The sequence below is a fragment of the Lampetra fluviatilis genome, chromosome 50 (assembly GCF_964198595.1).
Source record: "Lampetra fluviatilis chromosome 50, kcLamFluv1.1, whole genome shotgun sequence".
In the NCBI taxonomy this organism is placed as follows: domain Eukaryota; kingdom Metazoa; phylum Chordata; class Hyperoartia; order Petromyzontiformes; family Petromyzontidae; genus Lampetra; species Lampetra fluviatilis.
In genome coordinates this window covers 1470743-1492539 of record NC_136324.1, presented here as the reverse complement: position 1 = coordinate 1492539, position 21797 = coordinate 1470743, and the positions used below count along the sequence as shown (strand labels likewise).

Sequence of the window (21797 nt, the reverse complement as noted above, 5' to 3'; positions counted from 1 at the left end):
CTGGATCCCCCAGAAGGCTCCGCGCTTGGCCCACAGGTCCAACTGGCAGAACGGGCTGCTACCCCTAATTCCATTGTCTACTAATCTCCCAGCGCCACACGCTACAGTGACTCATTCAATGTACTGACAATTGACTAATGGACAAACTGCCATCCTATATTCTTTGGCATTGCAGCCGTGCAGAACCGTTCACTGTGTGAAGTGGGGAGTCGTAGTTTGGTGGTTCGGGTGCGTCATCCCCAAATCCCACCATCCAAGTTTGATTCTCAGCCAGGACTACTATCTGAACCGGTACTGGACCCTTCACGAGGTTAATTGAACCTTACAGAAGTGCCTGGCGTGGTGTGTAAACATCAGTTCCCGGGAGACAAAGGTGGCCAGCCGTGCTGTTTGCTACACCTCCGCCTCGTGCGCCATGCTGGCCTTCATAGCACTTGCTCCAAGACTCTGTTGTAGGATACACGGGTGTTCTTTGTATGTGTGCATTCTGCAGTTGGGTGCAGAGAAACTGACTAACTGGCATCCTATAGTTATCTGCACTGAGGGTGTTTATTTGTTTTAATCTCCGAGGAATGAGACAAATGTGTAATTATCGTTATGATTATCGTTAATGTGCAGAGGGACTGTCTGTCTGATGCATGAGCCGTAATCTGGCCCATAGATGTGTTTTCTCCATGTCCACAGGGATCATGCAGTGGCAAACGCATGCTGGGAAAAAAAAAAGTTGGCATGAAAACTAAAACATCTCAGTGGCTATAGTCTGCCAAAATATAAATAACTTACAAAATATACAAAAAATAATAACGACAAACATCTCACGAAATACGTCACCACAGTAAGTTCTATCTTCTTGATATACAACTTGTATCTGGTATATTTAGAATATTTTCCACAAATAAATGGTTCCTTGGGTGAGTATTTTGTAACGCATGCTGTGTAATGTTTGAAAAAAAAATGCAACCTCACAACATGCCATGTACAATAATAATTTATTAATATAGACATTTTTTATAATCAGGCAAAAGATGTATAGTCATGCAACATCTGTATGCAAGAGCAGAAAATATATTTCCTTTATTAGAGCGATAAGGTACGGCTTAAAGACCCATCCTTTTAAAATATATAATATCCTCTTGACCATTTATACTATCTTAGTCAATATAAAATTGTTCGAATAGAAGACAAAAAAAAGTTTCACTTAAAACAAAAGACAGCTTTTTTTGTATGGAAATCTACTTAAGTATGCGGTACAAATGTAAGTGTCAGGCGTCCACACTCTTAATGTGTGCATTGATATCTGTTACGCGATGCTCTTGCACACGCGACACTTTGTAATCGTGATCCGGCACGAATTTAAATGTATATGATATTGAACGTCTCGCGGAACATATTGTACACTTATACACAATTGTAACACGCACTCATCATGGGAGAGAGAGAAAGTTAACATACTCTTTGGGCACACAAACTCCTGCTTGGTGCAATGCACTACGTAGAGAGTTTTCATATGAACATTATACTAATCAATGTTGAACAATGTGTATACATTCCAAACCAACGTGGCATATTCCCAGGATCAGACCATACATACTGAATCAAGATGCTCATTTTGCCCGCGAAAACCTGCCAATTGGCACAAACTTGATTAGAAGATTCAATTGCTTCGCTTAACGTTTTTTTTATATCTTTGCGTAGAAAAACACGTTGGGCATTTCCCAATTGTCGTATTATAAATCCAATATTAAATGTTCCTACTTGGAGAATGTTTTATTTATTCATTGTTACATACGAAATTGTGTGCACACAAAAAAAGAAAAATATTTGATAAACAACACATGTTGTTATTTATATTTGTTATTTATATTTGTTATTTATTTTTGTTATAGCTTTTCATACTATCAACACTTCTTTAAACAACCATGACACAAAGCTGGGAGAGCAACACGTGTTTTACAAAATTATAATCTGATACAAAATAAACTACATTAAGATTACATTCAAGCCGGCACATACTCTGTACAATGTAATAAGTAAAACAAAACAAAAACTGAATTAAATGCTTCAAACAGCAAGACGAGCGGCTTCCTACGATCAAGTTACTGATAAGTTTAAATGCAAAGACGATCAGGAGTGAATCTAAGGCTGCGATTCTTGTTTAAACACCCTACCCTTCCTGACGGAATAATTATTTTCAAACGATTAATCTTTGATTTCGCATATATTTAACAAAAAAAAACACTTTCTAAGGACAGGATACTTTTGGGTCTAATGCTTGACAATTGCGTCGAGTCCGTTAATTTTCTGCGCTGGACTCTCTATAGACTTTCCAGCCCACGGTAATGGTAAGTACAACCCCTGCCATCTCAACAGTACGCGATAACAAACGTTCAGACTTATTTGCTGAGACTTACTCAATTCAAGCTTTCAAAATGTTCTTAGATGGCAATGCCGGTCTGATACACCATAGGAGCCCATTACATTCCCCGTGTCTTAAATTCGCCCGCGTCAATCCTGTAATTCCGTTGCTTCGAAATGGCCCATGTGGATAATGTGGGGGGGTGTGTGTGAGCGCGTACCTGGTGCTGTGTGTACACATCAGCACTGGGGAGACAAAGGTGGCCGGGCATGGCGTTGTTTACCCGCCCGCATTGTGTGCCATTCCAGCCTTCATAGGTGCTCGCTCATAGCACTTGTCCCCAACAGTCTGTTAAGAGCTATGCGGGATGGTCCTTGCCCTTTTTGTCGTGCTAAGAGTCAGATTAATGCAGTTATATTGTGTTCTATGATCATTGAGTCGAGCTGTGTCTAGCTGAATGTAAGCAGAGCAGGCATTTGTTGTTAGTATCAGCTATTGTACACTATTGCTTGCATCACGTTGTGGTGTTTGTTTTTACTTGCATTAGATATGAGAAGGAAGGCCATGGAACGATCCTTTGAACGATACACTTCCACAAGCTTCGTATTTAAAGTAGTAAAACCTGCAGCGCACCATCAGAACCTTTTGCAACTTTGCGCTAATTTTTCTGTCGATCGTAAATATCTGGGGATAGCCACTGCATGGGGTTTTTGTTATATATCATCAAGGCTCATCGCAGACCACATTCAGCCAGTGATGATGCCATGCGCAGCCAGAGGGAACACGTCTCTCTTTTTATCCCACATCTGTTTGAAGTAAGTGATTCTGCCCAACAATTTTTTGGCTCAACCGAACATCTGGGACAGTAAAGGGCCGATGGAGTGACCGTTTATCACTTCCTTTTGAAGAATGAATCCGTTTTATGAGCAGAGAGGTTCCTGTTGTAAACACCAGGGAGGGAATGTCTCTTTCCCCCCCCCTCCCTCAAATGTTTTCCCTCTAAGGAACCAAGACTTGGGCATATCAATTCCACTCATCGATATTTGTGACCCGTACTTTTTTGCTGTTATAAATGTTCACCAAATATTTGTCATCGGTGGAACGAATATGCAGGAGAACCAACGTTTGTTATTTGTTGACACTAGACTTTGCTCAGAGTACCTACCCAGTTTATACATGTACAGCCCAGGCCTATTTTGTTAAGTCTGACAGAAAATGTAACAGTTATACACTCAATACTTGGCCAGTTGTGTTACTTTAAAAAAACATTATTTTGGCAAGCTAATTATGAATGCTGGGTAGACAAACTAAGAGTTGGACAAACATAGCAACGGACATGGCACGGTGTGATGGTTACAGTATAATGATGGAAACCAATGAAAGTAGTATCACTAGCACCATTGACATTGACACGTGGCTAAAGAGCTTGTATTTATTATTCTTAGTTGGTTATCATTTCTTACTTTTTCGTTTTTTGCATTATTATCGTTACATCAGTCTTAGTGACACCGTAGTCTCATGGACAAATTATATTTATATAGTTTAAAACGGCATTCCTTTTTACCAATATTAGAATGCGGATCGCCAGTCAAAAAGCAGTTGTGAATAGATCAGTCACCAACCCTTCAGGTGAACTGCAGTGAATGGCACTCTTCTATTTGTTGCGCCGCAAAGCTGCCAATGCGCCGTGAGACGAGACACGCGCATCATCTGGCGTCTCCTGCCCCCAAAAGAGCCGAGGCACGAGCAACAGAGCCACACGTGCAACCAGAGAAGACAATTTACCGAGCTTAAAGGGGGGAGGTGGGGGGGCAAAAAACTAAACTGTGAAAGGAAAGCGCCGAACAGCCAATTTCCTTCCAGCCCCCCGGCTGACGCCGCTTTGCCCTCGACCGTCTGGACTGCTCGCGTTCGGCAAGGTGGCACGACGACGCTCGCGCGCACACTCCTCCAGCGACGCGAGTGGGGGGGGGGGGGGTTCCGACGTCAATCCGTCGACGGCGATCGCGGCGTTCCTCCAGCTCGGCACCCGGGCGGCACAACGGTGGGAAGAGAGGCGGCCCAGCGGAGGCGTTGGCTGCCCGCCCTTTTACCACCAGACGCCGGGGATGGGCACCCCGCACTCGTACCAGGCCACGTAGTAGTTGCCGCTGCCCCCGTGCTGGTAAACGCCGCCGCCGATCGAGCCGAAGTTCAGCGGTTCCTGACGGTACCGCCGGTAGAAACCTGTGGTGAGCGCAGAGAGCAGCGCAGATATCAGATGTGGCGCCGTGCATATGGGTGTGTACGTGTGTTGAACTTCTTTCGCACCGTACGTAGCCAACCACGCTAATCGGAGGTGCGGGGAAGGACAACAAACGAAACACAAAAAGCAGTTTTAAAGAAATTATTTTCAATATAGATTTTTAAATGCACCGTTCCAGTGGCTTTCTAATTTTGGAAGAGCGTTCCAGACGGCCACAGAAGTGCATCTGAACGCGCCCAGTGCAGTAACCGTCTTTGTTCGATGACTCGCTAAAAGCTGCTGCGAGGATGACCAGAGTTCACGTGATAGTTTATGCTCCTGGCTAAGGGGTCAGGGGTCAGAGCACTTATGTCTGCCATGCACCGCATTCACAAACAACAGAGGTCACGTGAGATAGTGCAGCACAAGATGCCATTTGAAGGGATTTCAGAAGTAGTTCTGTAATATGTCATTCTGTGGGACAGATGATGCACTCTTCGCTGCAAGAGTTCTGAATGGACACTTAGGACCCAATTCATGTAACGTTTGTTCTGACACTTTTGTAAAATTTTCGGTATTAGCCAGCCAATTTTGCAGAAGCGATTCTACCCACTGTGGGCCATTTCAAAATCTTAGCATGAATCGTGGTGGAATGGGTGAATGTTTTGTATGGAATCGGCAAAATTGAGGAATGGGACCGTTTTGCTGTTTTTCCATCGTTCTGCAATAATAGACTTGTGTGATTAAGCCGAAAATAGCTGCAGCCATTAGTCTCCTAGTATGAGACTGGCGGTGTGATTGAAATAGACTCGGAGGAAAAAAAACGATTTATTCGATGAACAAACCCTGCGCTTATTTAATATGTTGTCGTGTGTAACCATCGAGGGAATTTTTCTGGTTAGATTTTTTTTGCGCGGAAAAATATGTTTAAATGTCTATTGGGCAGCATGTGTCTCTGATGTGTGCCATAAACCTGTGGTGGAAAATTCCTGGTTCACATAGCAGGGACATCCTGTACATCGGACAACCACTGCTTCACTTCAAAGCTTAGACAAATTAAATGTACATCTCTTCGTAAAAAAAATCACTTAAGTGCAACCAGAAAACACGGCTTAAGGAAAATATCCTTTTTATAACATTTAGCCCAGAGATATGTGAGAAGAGTGTTTAATACATTGTGTAAGTGAATTTTCTGATTTGATTTGGGACAAAAATCACGTAGTACATATGAACAAATATAATAATGTACAGCCCCTGTGATTCCACTGCTGGATGAAGGGTCCCCCAGACTCTCAGCCGTCAGGGGTTGTCTGACCCTACTTCACCACGTTGGTCAGTGCAGGTTGCTTCGGGAGCGAGGGGATCCAGGACCCGTTCGGATATTCACTCCACCACTGATGTTAGCCGTCGCCTGAAATTAAACCCGGGGTCGCCAGGTTCACAACAGAGTGCACTGACAATTGTGACCACTCTCCACCCCAATCATTGTGTATATATAGTCGGAGCCAGATGTCAGCACACCCCTTCGAGAGCAAGGCCAACACTGCTCATATCTCCCGTATACTCGTGTCACAACTTGCCCTTTGCCTTCACCCCAGCAGTATAATGTAAGCCTGCGCTGCTTATACAAGTACTGTGCTTATAGAAGGCGTTCTCAAATCTAGATTCCATTGTGTGTGTGTGCGCGCGTTTATATAGCGGTAGTGTAGCGGTCAGTGCGCCACGCTATTAACCTGGCGACCCGAGTTCGATTCCCGCTCACGTGCCAACACCGGTGACGATTATCTGAACCCCCTAGGTCGACTCAGCCTTAAACGAGTACCTGGTGCGGTGTGTAAAAATTGCCGCTGGGGAGACAAAGGCGGCCGGGCGTGGTGCTGGCTACCCACCCCCTCGTGCGTCGTGTCGACCTTCAAAGGTGCTCACTGACAGCACTTGCCCCAACAGTCTGCTTAGTCTATACGGGAGGGATCTTTGTCTTTGTTACGTAGTAGTATGCTATTAATATGCAGAATGCGTCTCTGTTCAAAGCCAGTGGTTCTTCACATCCCGTGCTCCTCCACCTGCCCAGCTGACACCGGGGTTTGTGGATCCAGAGTCAAGAAGGGGCCGTGGTTTAGGTGCACCGGTCATGGTGGAGCGGTTGACCATACTTCACCACTTTGGTCAGTGTGGATTGGTGAAGGGAACATGATCCATCTCGTCTCAAGTCTCACTGAGTGCCTGACTGGTAATGGTTGCCCTCATCCAATATGGCTACTCAGGACTTCAACGCATTTCAAGGATCGACGATGGTGGTGATAATGGTGGAGACGAACAAATGCATTGATCTCTGTGTGGCAAGACCTTGTGTGATGGGCAGTTGGTTTTCATCCAGCCGAGGTCCTGTCCGCCCATCCAGGAATGAATCGACAAACTCGCAGTGGTCTTCCGCGTGTCCATATCCATCACCGACATTGTAAAACAGACCTGCCCACATACACACACACACGAACGCACACGGACATCTATCAGAAACCAGAAGACGTGTGATCATCTACACGCACCGTGGCTGTGCGCAAAGAAGCGCGGAGACGACCGATTGCTAGGAATTGCATCGAGAGAGACGGTACGAGGAGCACTTGGGGATCGGAGAATGTACTGTCTGCAATTCGGAGGCATCTGTTTGACCATGAAGAAAAAGTAAGTCGGCTCGGACAGGCCACGTCGCCTGAAAGAGATGCTCGTATGTAGTACGTTCAGCTTCTTTCGCACCATACGTAGACAGCCGTGCAAATCGGTGGTGCGGAATCGGAGACCTCACACTCCCGCGACTTAGCCAGAGCCATGCCGTGGGGTTCGGTGAATCGGGACGACCGCCCCGGGCCCCGCGCTTTGGGGGGCCCGTGCTTCGACGTCACGGTGGTGTCGGGTGTAATACTCCCGCCGATAGCGGGTGGTCAAGACTGATGATGGAGTCCCAGCCAAGGGAGAGAAAGCGGGGACCGTGAGATGAAATCAGATCGTGTGCAGTTGCTTGGTTGGTTTGCCGCTTCGTGGGGAAATGAGAGACGCGGCGAAAGCGTGGGGAGGCCTTCATCCAACAGTGGATTGTAATGGCTGATGATATCGATGCGGTTGATGTGATGGGCATCTGTAATCCAGTGGCTGCGTGGCAGAGTTGACGGATGACATACACAGAGGAGGCCTGTGCGATACATCAACCGGCAGCAGCCAGAACAGCAAGTACATTGCTGGACTAAGGACTCGTTGTGTGGTGCCAAAGAGGCATTCCGTCATACGTGTGGATTGTCCCCAGGCGCCTGTAGCCATATTTGTGCTGATGCAGACATTTCACTGCCCTTTAACCTGCACTTGTTTGTGATACGCATCACACGTTTGCTATAATCTCCAGCCCACCGTTGTTATTGCTAGCTAATTCATCCCACGTTCCACACAGAAACTGGCCACTGTAAGAGCCTGACTGCTAGAGTAATTGTTTCGTGAGCTGGTGCTGATGCTGGGATAAGCCTAATTCTGCTTGGCATCTCCAGTTTTACACGGCGTGAGGATACCAATGCGGATAAGTAGCTTTGTTTGACGGCTATTGACTTCCCAAACAAATAAAGATGTAGTTTATTTATTTGTCGAGACACAGAACAGAGTTCTCCTGTTTTTTTTTACCAATAATGCTCCACAACTACGCATTATGGGCTGCTTGTATGCGCCGTTGCATTTGGTGTTGAAGAGGACCCCATGGTGGAGATGGAGTGCTCTTGCCAATAATATCTAGATACTCAGCAGCACTCATTGTTAATGGGCCAGACCCAGATCATCGAAATCGGTTCAAAGTTTGTTTTCTTGAACAAATGCAGGTGGATATGAACACATATTTGACTCTGATGTGGAGGCAGTTGATGCGCTTTAAAAGCGGCAATGACATGGATCCTAATCAACATGCTCATGGGCTGGGGTTAGTTGATCGCTACAGGATGTGAGAATTGTCTCAATATACTAGCGTCCGAGAGCAGAAGAAACACTAAGGCACGCAAGAAATAAAACGGAGCTGTACCAAACAGCGAGGACTATGTAATGCAATCCCTATTTAAGAAAAAAAATAACAATTTTAATGTCTTGCAAATTGCAGTTATTTTGCAGCAGTTATTTGGACAGAGTATACAATTTCATTTGACGGTGGTAGAAAAGAAACCCGCGGTAAATCGAAAATAATTGCTGTGCATTTGCCACGCCATAGCGGTGGGTAAAATGCAGTTCTGAGCTGACAGTACATTAGTCTGTTCCACTTAAAGACTGAGGCAATGAAGATGTGAGCGGGCATCCGTGCGGAGTGCCCTCCTCCATCCCGCGGGACTTCCAATCCAATCAAATGTCCAGCAATCCGGAGGCTTAATGTCAGGCCTCGATGACAGCGCGTTAGATCTGTTCATAGAGCCACGTGTAATCGATCGGCCACGTGTGCACCACGATTGGCCGCATGCCGCGAGTGGTAAAACAGGTCCACAAACTAGAAACATAAATAGCCTGGACGAATGCACAATAATGTTTCAAATGAAAAATTCCAGGCAGTGGATTACATCTTGACTTAAAACTTTCGTGACTGCAGGAATTCAAATTCTTTTGTTCTTTCGGTAAAGTCACGTAGATAGAAAATAATGAAATAAAAATAAAACAGTGGATTGCAATGCATGTTGTAGCCAGCAATGCCAAGTTAGCTGGAGGACAGCATAACAATGCTTCGTCTCTATTTCCATTGTTATGCAAATCGTGCTGTCGCTGTCATAGCTGGAGACGAGCAGAGGTTGCATCGCGCTGTGTCAGAAACCGAGCCCCTCAGATGGATTGGGTCGCGGGATTCAGAGGGAAATGTACGTTGCACGGTTTCACGGCATTCATACCAATAGTCTAAATTCTCAAAACTAAATATTGACAAATTAAGCGCATAAAAACTCGTGGAGAGTGATATGTTTTCTAAAGAATAAGATGGATAAACAGTTTTATCACGAAAATTACATTTGCAGTAACTTTGATTCATTTATGTTTTTGCTTATGAAATCAAATAACCTCCACTAGCAATGGGTGATCCAAAGTCTTTAAAAGACCACTTTACATCGATGTTGCGGCACAGTAATAATTATTACTTTGCACAGAGGAGGTGTTTGCAGCAATTTAAATGTCAACCGGTGGTGCAAGCCAGTCCCATGGTCGTCTAGGCACCTACAAGCAGATTAGACACGAGATGCCCTTTGCAGTCTCCAAATCTCTCCCTGGCCCCGCAGAAACCTATCTCACTGACCTAATCTCCCCCTCTCTCGACCATAACCATCTCGATCCTACAGGGACCTCTGCTTTACCCTTTACCCCCTTAATCCATCTCCGCACCATCGGGGAGACGGTTACAAGGGGGCATCTCCAGCCCACCCCGTGCCTTTCTCCGCCGCTTGGAACGGAGTCCCCTTTGGTGCGCTATGCTGACCCAATCTCATTTTTCAAATTCAGATTTCACAGTAAGCAACCTCCAAATGCCGGTGACTAATAACTCAGTTCCTTTGGCATTATTTCTGTCCAACATTTTAGCCCATTTTCAGCTCTGCCAGGTGATTGATTGTGTTTCCATGTAATTAATAGCGTAGAATTATAAATATAAATAGTTCAACTGTATGTATAGATGTTATTGTATCGCGGTATAATGAATGTGTTTCATTGCAATGTGTCGAACTGTGTAGGGGTTTTCTGACTTCAGTTTGCATGAGGTTGGACACGCAGCGTTTTCATCGTTTCACATTGCACCGCATTGTATTGCATTGTTTAAGTTCTCTATCTGTGTATGGAATTGCATGAACCATGCTGCGTTGCACGCGTCACAGTAACAATAATAACGTCAGGTACTCGACCCTTTGACAGTCGTGGCTAGGATTTGAACTCACGTGGGCAGGTAGCCACAAGAAGCTAATAGCTCAGTGGGCCTCACCTGGTAAGACAAAACATTGTTTGGTTTAATTTGCATTTATTTTTTTAGTGATTTGTTCATCTCTCTCCCGTACTTTGCACTCCTATCGCGTGTTTGGATTGTTTGTTGTTGGAACGTTCTGGGCATATGTGGGAAAAGAGCTTCATAGCTCATCGGATTCTTCCTCCAGTATAAATACAGATTCTGATTCTGAGTACGCAGACCACCGTGCCACCACTCCCTTCCCCTCCCCCCCCCGAACTCGAATGTTACACAGCGGATTGCGTCTCGGAGGAAGGTGTCACATCAGCGTCGGCAACGAGATTGTGCCCGGCGTGCGTCTTGCCTCCCAGAGAGTTGCTGATGAAGATCTTGTAGCGGAGAGAGTTGCATAGAACGACGCCCACGAACTTGCGATACCACGTGCGCTTGACGAACTGCTTGCCCCGGCACTCGGTGTGCGAGTCGTCGTAGCGGAAGGGAAACTGCGTCCAGATCGGCTCCGTGCCTGCGCGCGAGCACCCAGCGTCATTAGATCGAAGCGAACGTCAATTGTGCACACGAATACACACGCACATACACACATCCACAACACAACCGCCATTCGCCACTAAGTGGCGGTGACGTCACCACGACGCTTGTGCCAGGCCAAGTGCACCTTGAGGCCACACACACATCCGGACACACACGCACGCGGACACACACACACGCACACACACACATACACACACACATACATACACAAATACCCACACACATACCCACACACATACACACACATACACACACGCACACACACATACATACACACGCACACACATACATACATACACACATACCCACACACATACACACACATACACACACGCACACACACATACATACACACACACACACAACTACAACAACAACCGCCATTCGCCACTAAGTGGCGGTGACGTCACCACGACGCTTGTGCCAGGCCATGTGCACCTTGAGGCCACGTGAAGTGTCGAACGCCCGCTGGCAGGAGGTCACGGGGCAGACCCATACACACGCACACACACACACGCACGCGGACACACACACACGCAGACACACACACACACGCAGACACACACACACGCAGACACACACATACACACATACACACACGCACGCGGGCACACGCTCTCGCCCGCGGCTAAGCTCAAACAATCGTAGAAGGTGGAGGTAAAGGTGCAGCCCTGCATGTACTTGCTCATGCTACTGCTAGCGGATGAGGGTGTTTGGCCCACTCTTCCGTGTTGGTCAATAGAATTGGAAGAGGTACCCCCCCCCCCACGCTTCACGGCACCATACATGGCCTGCCAATCGATTGTAGTGATGAACCCATTTATATCGCTGGGTGGGCGGTCGGAGGGATTTAAGAAACCTCCCCCGTTGTTGCAACTGCCGTGTATGGAGAGGGTATGGAACTGGAGACCTCCAGACCACAAGTCCGGTGCGCTGACCGTGACACCGCGGTCAGCAAGCATCCTTTGACCAGTCACGCATGCAGTTGTTTTCTTTCGGCTGATAAATTTTGTGTTTGGACTACTAAATACCGCCGCGGAAAAAAAAAAACGTCTGTTGGATCGTTAAAAAAAAAGTGTTAAATGGTCACGAACGTTTGGAAAACCGACACGGTCGTCGCAACACAATGTTCTTGCTTTCTTGTGAAGTACGCTATTTATATTTACACTTGCTTAATTTAAGCCAAATCCTCAAGAGAATGGTAGCGAATCGATTTCTGTTCTCTCGCAGCGCATTTAATCGCGGTAACCCCGTGCACTGTGTCAGACGGGCCGCTCAGGGGAAGCTCAGATGGTAGCCTGCGCTAAAGTTATCCAACACTCGGCTGGAAAATAGCGGCATTAAAAGGTAGAGGCAGGGCTATGGTTTTGTAAAGGTGCCATGAAACCCCTCAAAAAAATCAAACGAACCAGTCGTGCAATGCGTGCTCCAGACACCCCCCCACCACCACCAACCCCCAGTGAAAGGCGTCGCTTCTTTATCACGGACATTTTTCAATTTAGCACTGGCTGAGACTCTACAAAGCGACCGCTTCCTCTCCCCCCCCCACCCAAAAATGTTTTTCACACAAGAAGCGTCTGAGCTTTACCCCCTCCCCCACCTTCGGTTTAACTTATCTGGTTTGTTTGGCAATTTCTGGAGAATTATGAGAGCAAGGAGGTCTGGTTTCCAGATAAGTATGGAGCAGACTTTTACGGCACAACACTGGGTCTCATTTAGTAAGAATTGCGAGCAGGCAGCACCCGCCCTGACTTTTAATCCCCTCGTGATATTACATTTTTTTTGTGCGAGGGGAAGTGAGGACGGGAGGGTCTGCAACGGAGTGTGTGAGTTATCTTGAACGAATGAAATGTCTTTCAAAAAATATATAAAGTTTTTTTTGTACTCACCAGATGACCGATCAAATATCACCGAGTTTTCTGCAACACAAATGTGTAAAAAAAAAATAACAAGTGCGTCAGTTCTCACGAAGGGAATCTGCAGACATAAGGGTTGCATTCAAACGAAAAATAATGAAACAAAAGAAGCGATGGAAACGCGCCACCCCTCCTACCACCCCACATAGCGGTGTTTATTCCACACCGACGCCTAACGAGTGAACACCTAACGGCTGTATAAAGGATTTATGGTTAGGTGGGCCCTGTTTAAATATCCTCATTGTTAAAATGTGACATAAATTCAATGGTCTTGCAAGAGAATGCCACGAAGTGAGCCCGCGGTCACATGTGCTTGGGTTTAAGGGTTATACAATCTGAGCAGGACAGTCGAATAACAGGGCAGTCAAATAAGTGAGATTATGAATAGCCATGCCTTGCTCAGTAACCCAAGTGGGTATGTTGCAGGCATTAATGAGTTTGCAATTGCAAATGCCTTGTATCGATGTAAAAAAGGTGGTTAAAGTTTTGTTGATGATAATAACCATTTTATTTATCTCAAAAGGCGTCACTGAGTGTCAATACGTACTTTCAGAACGGTCCTGCATCTGTAGGTAAAATGATAAAAGGGGCAGCCCTGCAATTGCTTGCTCACAACCACTGCTGGCAGAAGGGACTCCACTACAGGGAGTTATCGAGAGCCCCGATTGAGGGTGTTTTTTTTGTCCCACCCTTCCCGGCTGGCCAAATTTGTTGGAAGAGGTGAGAGTACCCACACTTTACCCCACCCCCACGTGACCTGTCTATGGACGAGTTGCGGTGAAGCTGATTACGCTGCTGGATGGATAGAGGTGGTGCGAGATGGGGGGAGGGGTCTCATAAACTTGCCCCATTGATCTAGAGACCGATCTTTATGTACAAATATATTGTTACTATAAAGGTATACATAAAAAGAAATAAATATCTATCATAAACTCTGACTCCCTGGATTGCCTTGTCCTGAACAACGATGAAAGCTACAAATCACAGAATGATGTATGAATCTCATTTTAAATAAACATTTCAAAAAAGTCCAGTCGTTCTCAATCCACCAACGGACGAGAGCTTTCCCTGGGCAACGTTGGTCTTGGAGGTTGTTTGGTCAGTGCAGGTTGATGAAGGGGTGAGAAGGTTTGGTTCGGGCATCACTCGCCACTGATGTTAACCATGGCTCGGAATCGAACTCCGTTCTCCAGGTTTTAAGTGCATAACAAGAACCACTGCAACTGCAACCACCTCGCTAACAATCTCAACAAGTTGAATTTAAGCCAAGCCATGAGATTCAGGCACCAGTGGCAATCCTTCTTTAGGGACCCCGAGAACAATTTAAGAAATACTTTTTTTGTGAAGCCTCAATAGGAAAACAAACTACACATTTCTAAGTAGTATCTGACTTGCCAGACTCTGTAGTGAAAGAAACAGTGTCAGACGGAGGCCCGAGTGTGTCTTCATTCTTTGCCTGCACTTTAAACACATACCTGCAAGAAGAAAACACACGAGTGTTAAAATTAAATACTGTACTTCATCATACACATCGAATTATAATTGGATTATTGGGTTTTAGGCCACGTAATGATCTGGCCAAATGTATTTCCTGAAACCCTCCTCCACCTGACACGGCCAAACAAATCGACGCACCAGTTGTTATTGTTTCAGCTTACCAGGAAGTTAAATAATTATTCTCACGACCAGATTGAGTGCTTACATATGCGACGTTTCGCTTGAAAATTCACCAAGCTTCGTCAGAAAACCAGAACAGAACATTCTGATTTGGCCAAGTCCAAAAATCAATTTATGAACCATAACTTCGGCTGTGAAAACCCAGGTGTTAAATCATGAATATGACTTATTATTCTGCAGCTGCTTGTTAAACCAATGCTGGATAAAGGCCACCCCTTGCTGTGTCAGTCACACGAGATGTTGTTTGACCATTATTCACCACGCTGGTCAGTGTGGGGTTGGTGAAGGAAAAAGAGAGAGTTTCCCCAGAACCGGTCCTGATATCACTCGCCACTGATGTTATCACTGGCTGGGAAGTGTACTGTACGTCGAACTTCTTTGGCACCGTACGTAGCCAACCACGGTAATCGAAAGTGCGCGGGAAGGACAACAAACGAAATACAAATATCAATTTTACGAAAATGATTTTCAGTCTAGAATTAAAAGTGCGTAGCTCCGGTGGCTGCCTAATATCAGAAGGAAGAGCGTTCCAGACGGCCGCAGAAGCGCAAATGAACTCGGGTGGCAATGTTCATCGTGCAGGGCACGAACCACTTCGGCTGCAACTCCATCGTGAGCGGGACATTAAGTAGAAATTATACAAGTTTTGTGTTTATCATCTCCTCTCTTGTTGCTACATCGTCTTTGTCTCTCGATGTGGGTTGCATACTTCGCATTTTGAGCGGCAAATGTAATCGTAGCTTTACATCTGGAGACAGGACTGTGGGGGGGGTGTGAGAGAGAGAGAGGGAAAGAGGAATGCTGATGGTTTAAGCACTGAGGTCATGGGAATTGTGGAATGGATTTCCTCGTAATTATTGGGTACAGGTTTTTTCTTTTCTTCGTTGCATCATTGCGATGTCGTTGAGGTTATTTAAGTACCTTGGCTGTGTCAGAGACATGTGACTACAATGGGTAATTATGCATAATTCAGCCTTCATGATTGAGACCCAAAGTCAAGACAACTGGATCCAAATGTTGCCCTGATGAAGTATCATAAGCAGTTGTACTACATTGGAGTTGGAGTAAGAACATTGGATTTCAGATGTGTTTTGCAGAGGGCCTGAGTCAACTATAACACTTTCCGTAAGCGACGAGAAAACTTCTCGTGTCGTGCAGGCTGGAAAGAAGTAGGCAAACATGAACACTAATACGGCCACGCATTCAGCTCTATTGAGTGGGTGGTTTAGACAAGGCTGAGAGCATAATGTGGTGGTCACATGATATGCACGCCAAGGCATGATGGGAGTCGTGTCATCCTGCTGTTAGTTAGTGAGCACACCTTAGCGTTTAAATTTCGATTTAAAGCTTTCGTGACTGCAGGGATTCATCTTCTTGGTTCTTTCGGTAAAGTCACGTAGAAGGGAAGTAATAAAATAATAAAAATAAAACATAATAAAATAATTCTCACGACGTTTCGGCCACAACGCAAGCAACCTGAGGACGGCTGCTTGCGTTGTGGCCGAAACGTCGTGAGAATTATTTTAGTATGTTTTATTTTTATTATTTTATTACTTCCCTTCTACGTGACTTTACCGAAAGAACCAAGAAGATGAACCTTTGCGTTTGTTGTTTCCTCTGGGGCTCATTGATAACTTTGAACCAAAGAATTGTATTTTAACAACAACATTTTAGGTAAAAAAAAAACGACTCAATGTATTAAGAAGAAGATAATTTTTTTAGGGAAAACATCATCGGGCAATACGTGTACTTTACCACACAGATTTCACCACGTAGCAATTACATTGAGGGCAATGTGTCTCCATTGGAACCTCATTTGCCAGTAAAAAATATGATAATTGGTTTTTACCCTTCTATCTGGCAACAAAACTGAGACTAGGCTCTAAGGAAAGCTGTCTCGGGTGTGGACCAATCAACTTCAAGGACAGTGCACACATTATCAGAGTTATGTTTTTTGTTTGCATTATGATTGCAGGTATTGTGGTCTAGGCAATGTGTCTTTCATGTTTTGTTACAGCAGCACTGAGTTATACACTCACACACGTAAACTTATAAAATATAAGAATACAGTTTACCCTTTCTGGAAATAAAACAGGTGTTAAGATGTTCAAGCACCAAAGATAAACTTTTTTCAAGGAATCAAGTCTGCATTAACCACACGTACTTGTGGTGAACATGCAAACAAACATGCTTTGATCATATATGCAATGTCTTTGAAACTGGTGTAGGCCAAACATGTACGTGTGGTTAATGCAGACTAGATTCCTTGCAAAATGTTTCTATTTGGTGTTTGAACATCTTAACACGTGTTTTATTGCCAGAAAGGGTAGAAGCTATTCGTATGTTTCATACTTTGATACTGGCATAAAGGTATCCCATGATACACGTAAACTTGTTCCTGCCTGAGCTCCCGTTAATCTTCAGTGCACGACCCCTATTTACTTCTTAATGTTTAATATAAGCGCAATGCCATAAGCGATGACCTGCCCATAAAACTTGCAAAGGCTATTATTTATTCTCAAACCCCGAATTGCATTGAAAGTCTGCAAACAGATGGCATGCTTACTCTTAGTTCTTTCGGTAAAGTCACGTAGGTAAAAAATGACGGTCCCACCTGATGACGGAGACTTGTGTTGTCTCCGAAACGTCGTGATTTTTATTTTATTTTTTATTAACTTTAATTTCATTTTTTACCTACGTGACTTTACCGAAAGAACTAAGAGTATGAATCCTTGCAGTCACGAAAGCTTCAAATCTAGAATAGATGGCATGCTCTTTTAAAAAGTCGGCTAAAAAGGCGATGAGGGTTCAAAACTTCAAACCAAATGACCCTTGATCTCCGTGACGCCTGTAGACCAGTCTCCCTCACCTACTTTGAAGGAGGGCATGCGTTCGATCCTGACCCTGATGATGCCTGTATATTTGGAGAGTTCGTGTGTTCTCTCTCCCCATGGCGGTCGCGTGGATTTTTCTCCAGATTCCTCCTGGTTTTGCCCCCGACCCCCTCTATATTTATAAGGGGGCCTGGGTCTTCAAGTAGGGGGGGGCTCAGCCACTTCCAGCCCCCCCCCCCCCCAAGCCCGCTGCAGCCACGAGGCTTCTATAGTCGGTCGTCATGAGAGGCTTTGTTTGTGCAATGATTCTGAGCTCGTGGCACGGCCTATAAGCTTTGCTGCCCTATTTGGGATGTTTCTTCTTCCAGTGGCTGAAGAGGCAACAGCTTTCCTGAGCTCGCTTCCACTCACATCGTTGTTTACTTCAAGTCATCATCCCAGGCCTCGCTATGGACATCGAGTGTGCGATCGTGTTGGACATTCGGCCGTGAATACAGAAGACTTCACAACAAAGTCATCTGCGAACGCGCGCCGTAGTAAGAAGTGACCTGCGCCAAATGTGCAAACACTCCTGTTCAATAATGTAGTTTTTTGTTCGGGTGATATTACGTCAATATGAATGTGTCGTTAAACTCGCCACCACCCGACAGCCCAAAACTCCCCCCCCCCTATCTTGTGGATGATATTGGTGGCGAAAGCGTGTGTGTTACGTTGGGGGCTCTTTCGCAAGCAAACTTGCGAATACTTCATGGGGCTTACACTGCACACGATGTCATTCAGCAGAAGAAGTGTAATGTCGTACCTTTATTATCTGTAAAATACCAGCAATCAAGGTGTGTACTTTATTCCCTGATACTTTCACCCATATCAGGGATGTGTTCCTCTCAAGAGCTTGCCTGAAGGTGCTCAGGTAATGGCTCGACAGAGATTGATATTCAAATACATTTCTGCACAGCTTTGAATGTTAACACCCTCATACGCTTAGGGGCCATCCATTTAATACGTATGCATGGAGGGGGGAGGGGGGGTTAACCCAAATGCGTTCGCTTGCGTATGGGGGGTCTACTGACAATGTACGCACAGGAAACGGGGGGGGGGGTGAAGCCTCGATAATAATTTGTCGACATTGGCCTTCAAATGACTTAAACACGTTAATATTATTACTCCTTGATCGTTTCTGCGTGGATACAATATCGGCCGTTCTATAGGATTCGGGGGGGGTGCGTTAAGCGTACGTACGCAGGTGGGGGGGGGGGGGGGTGTAAAAAGTACGCGTGCGTACAGGGAGCGGGGGAAGGGTCAAGTTTTGGCAGATTTTTGCGTACGGACTAAATGGATGGCCCCTGAGTGGGGTTACTTCGGGCAAACTGGGTTCGTTCTGCATGCCAATCAGTTGATGTTAAAATTGTTCAATGTCCCAGCTTGGACAGACACTCCTTGTCTTGACTTGAAAAAGTCTACCCCGTTGTCCCGAAACAATTACAACAAAAGTCGGAATTTTGTTTTACATTTTTCTGGCACGTGGCTTTTTTATTCTTAGGTTTTTTTTCGGTAAAGTCACGTAGGTAAAAAATTAAAATTAATAAAAGTAAAATTAAAATAAAATAAAAATCACGACGTTTCGGAGGCAACACAAGCTTCCGTCTTCAGGTGGAAAGTGAGTAGTGGGCGTGGTTGGGAGAGCAGAGGGGGGGGGGCTGTGAGTGGCCGTGTCTATGTTAATGTGGGTCGGGCTTTTGTCAGGGGCCGGGGCCAGGTGAGTAGTGGGCGGGGTTAGGGAGGAGTAGGCGGCGCCAGGTGAGTAGTGGGCGGAAGTTGGGGAGAAGTGGGTGGGGCCAGGTGAGTAGTGGGCGGGGTTAGGGAGGAGTAGGCGGGGCCAGGTGAGTAGTGGGCGGGGTTATAAAGGAGTGGGCGGGGCCAGCTGATTAGTGGGTGGGGTTGGGAGAGCAGAAGGGGGGGGAGCTGTGAGTGGCCGTGTCTATGTTAATGTGGGTCGAGCTTGACAGACGGCTGCCAGCTCACGATATGTTGCTGCTGAGCCTGCCACAAATTTGATAGCCTTACCTAAGCAGGATCCTCCTGAAAATCATCTTTACACGTAGGGTTTCCTGCATAATTAGAGGTAAAATATCTTCCTATTTTCATTGCGCTGCTTGACTTTGGAACTCCTATAATATTTTTTCCCCAAGTTAACTACCACTTTTGTTCAATGCAATCATGTGTTAGTAATTTATTATTATCTAGAATATTCTTATTTTCCTAGTTGCTGGCCAGTGTGTATTTTATCCCTTCGGGCCTGCGATAAAAAAAAAAAATGTCAAAAATCTATCTCAATGAATGTTTATATTACGTATCAATTTAATTGTGCATTTCCACATCATTGAGTAGTGCATTTAAAACCCACGGCGTTGGGCCTGTGCTACTTCAGAGGTAAACGCAGAAACATGGAAGCACCGGATGCCCTTTAAAGCAAATGTTATGCTTCCAATAATTGAGGATATCGGGAAACTAAAACTGAACGGGCGGCGAAATAAAATTCTGCGTAGTACTCGCTTTGTTTTTGTAGGGCTGCGCAAAGCGACTGCTGTAGGGCGTCCTCAGGGGCCGTCCATAAATGACGTCATGCGATTTTGGACGATTTTTTACCCACCCCCCCTCGTCACACGGCGTCACAAAAAGTCAGATATGACGTCACAAAGCTCTGCCGCCCACCCCCCAAAACCATATTTCCATTTTGAAAATAAAACATGCTTCAAATCGCTTTAAACTATTGTCATTGTAGTGCGTATTTAATGTGGCGCTTCCCTCTGATGTTGTAGGAGAAAACATTTATTAAAAAGTCTATTTAATTCAGTAGAGCGTGTTGTCTATATTTATTTATAGTTGCGAATTTTGATGTGACGTCACATTTGTCAACCCCCCCCCCCCTCGTCACACATCGACACAAATGTCTGACCCCCCCCCTCCCTAGGTGCGTGACGTCATTTATGGACGGCCCCTCAGTGCTTTTCGCGATTTCCCATTGGCGCCTTCAACTCAGTCGGTGTGGAGTGCGGTGAGCCGCCCTCGAATCCGCCGCTGAGCCACGCGTGAGTCGGTCGAACTCACTTGGTGTTGGGCTGCAAGTTTTCCACGGGGAAGATCGTGTCGTTGCTCACGTTCGCCTGGAGCCACTTGTTCATCTTGGCTCCTTCCGTCGTGGCGCTGCTCACCACGTATCCTGGGGCGAGGGTCACCGGGTCGGCGTGAGGGAGACGCAGTTCATATGGGTGACCCTTTTCTTTTTTTAAATAGCGGCCGCTGAGTGCCAGGCCCAAAATAAAACCCAAAATGCCAAGCGGCCAGAAGAAAAAAATATGAGCGCTATTGAAGGTGAAATGGTTGTTGTTGTTGTTTTTCATTTGTTGATGCGCATAAGACACATTTAGCCATGAGGTGCTTCAAAGAGGGTCAACATTTTTTTTTATTGAGCAAGGCGATGATAACTTGAGAAAATAGACGATGGCAAGGGATTGCATTGGCAAGCAGCGCCAGGGAAGAAACCGAGCGAGATGCGTCGTGACTTGGAGTGCGGTGGCTGAACACGGCGTGGTTGAGACGAGACGGTCTGGTAGATTCAATATGCGCGAAGGAACGAGCGAGTGAAACGTGGTTTGACAATACTTCACCATGCTGGTGATAGTGTGAGTTAAATTTGTGGGGGTAGGGGGCATAAGACGAGTTCAGACATCACTCACCATTGATGGCTATCCATAGCTGGGAATCAAACACAGGTTGCCATGTTTACATTGTGCTAACCACTACAGTGTGTTAACCACCACCATTCTCTCTCATTTGAGTGGCCATAACAAGGTAGTTTTAGTTCAAATTACGGATAGATGTATAACTCCATCGAAAAAAGATTTGAGAAAAATATTTGTATTATTGATAAAACTCTAGGTAAAACAATATTAATGTTAGCCATTTGAAGAGTCAACGTTAATTATATTTAATATTCTGCACTTATCATTTTAATCGTCAATTCGAACAGCATCCTGCACACTTCAGCTATACATCCCAGATAAGAGGAGATCCCGACGAGATATTGAGAGATGCACACCGACACTTTAAACAAGTCTCTTATTATTTTGATGCCTATAGTGCATGTCAATGTTAGCGATGTGATGGCTATCAACATATATTGGCCGTCGTGTAAATTATACCTTCGCAACCAATTGCTTTAATCAAGTGCTCGCAGACCACGCTCGTGAAATCAGTCTGGCCATCAACACGTGACTGGAGTGAACTACAAAGAGACGCGGTGCATCGA

At 45.5% G+C, this 21797-nt stretch overlaps 1 protein-coding gene across 2 annotated transcripts in view; it reads right to left on the bottom strand.

Moving 5' to 3' along the window:
* Window positions 1-986: 986 nt before the first annotated feature.
* Window positions 987-21797, bottom strand: part of LOC144948609 (fibronectin type III domain-containing protein 1-like) — a 65047-nt gene continuing 44236 nt past the window's right edge. For both annotated transcript variants that reach the window (XM_078878202.1, XM_078878203.1), the window contains 6 exons: window positions 20597-20708; window positions 14373-14452; window positions 12951-12980; window positions 10874-11035; window positions 6927-7049; window positions 987-4582 (listed from right to left, as the gene is read on the bottom strand). In XM_078878202.1, coding sequence (XP_078734328.1) covers window positions 4446-4582; window positions 6927-7049; window positions 10874-11035; window positions 12951-12980; window positions 14373-14452; window positions 20597-20708 — 644 coding nt within the window. In that variant the 3' untranslated portion in view covers window positions 987-4445. The remainder of the gene's footprint in view (window positions 4583-6926; window positions 7050-10873; window positions 11036-12950; window positions 12981-14372; window positions 14453-20596; window positions 20709-21797) is intronic.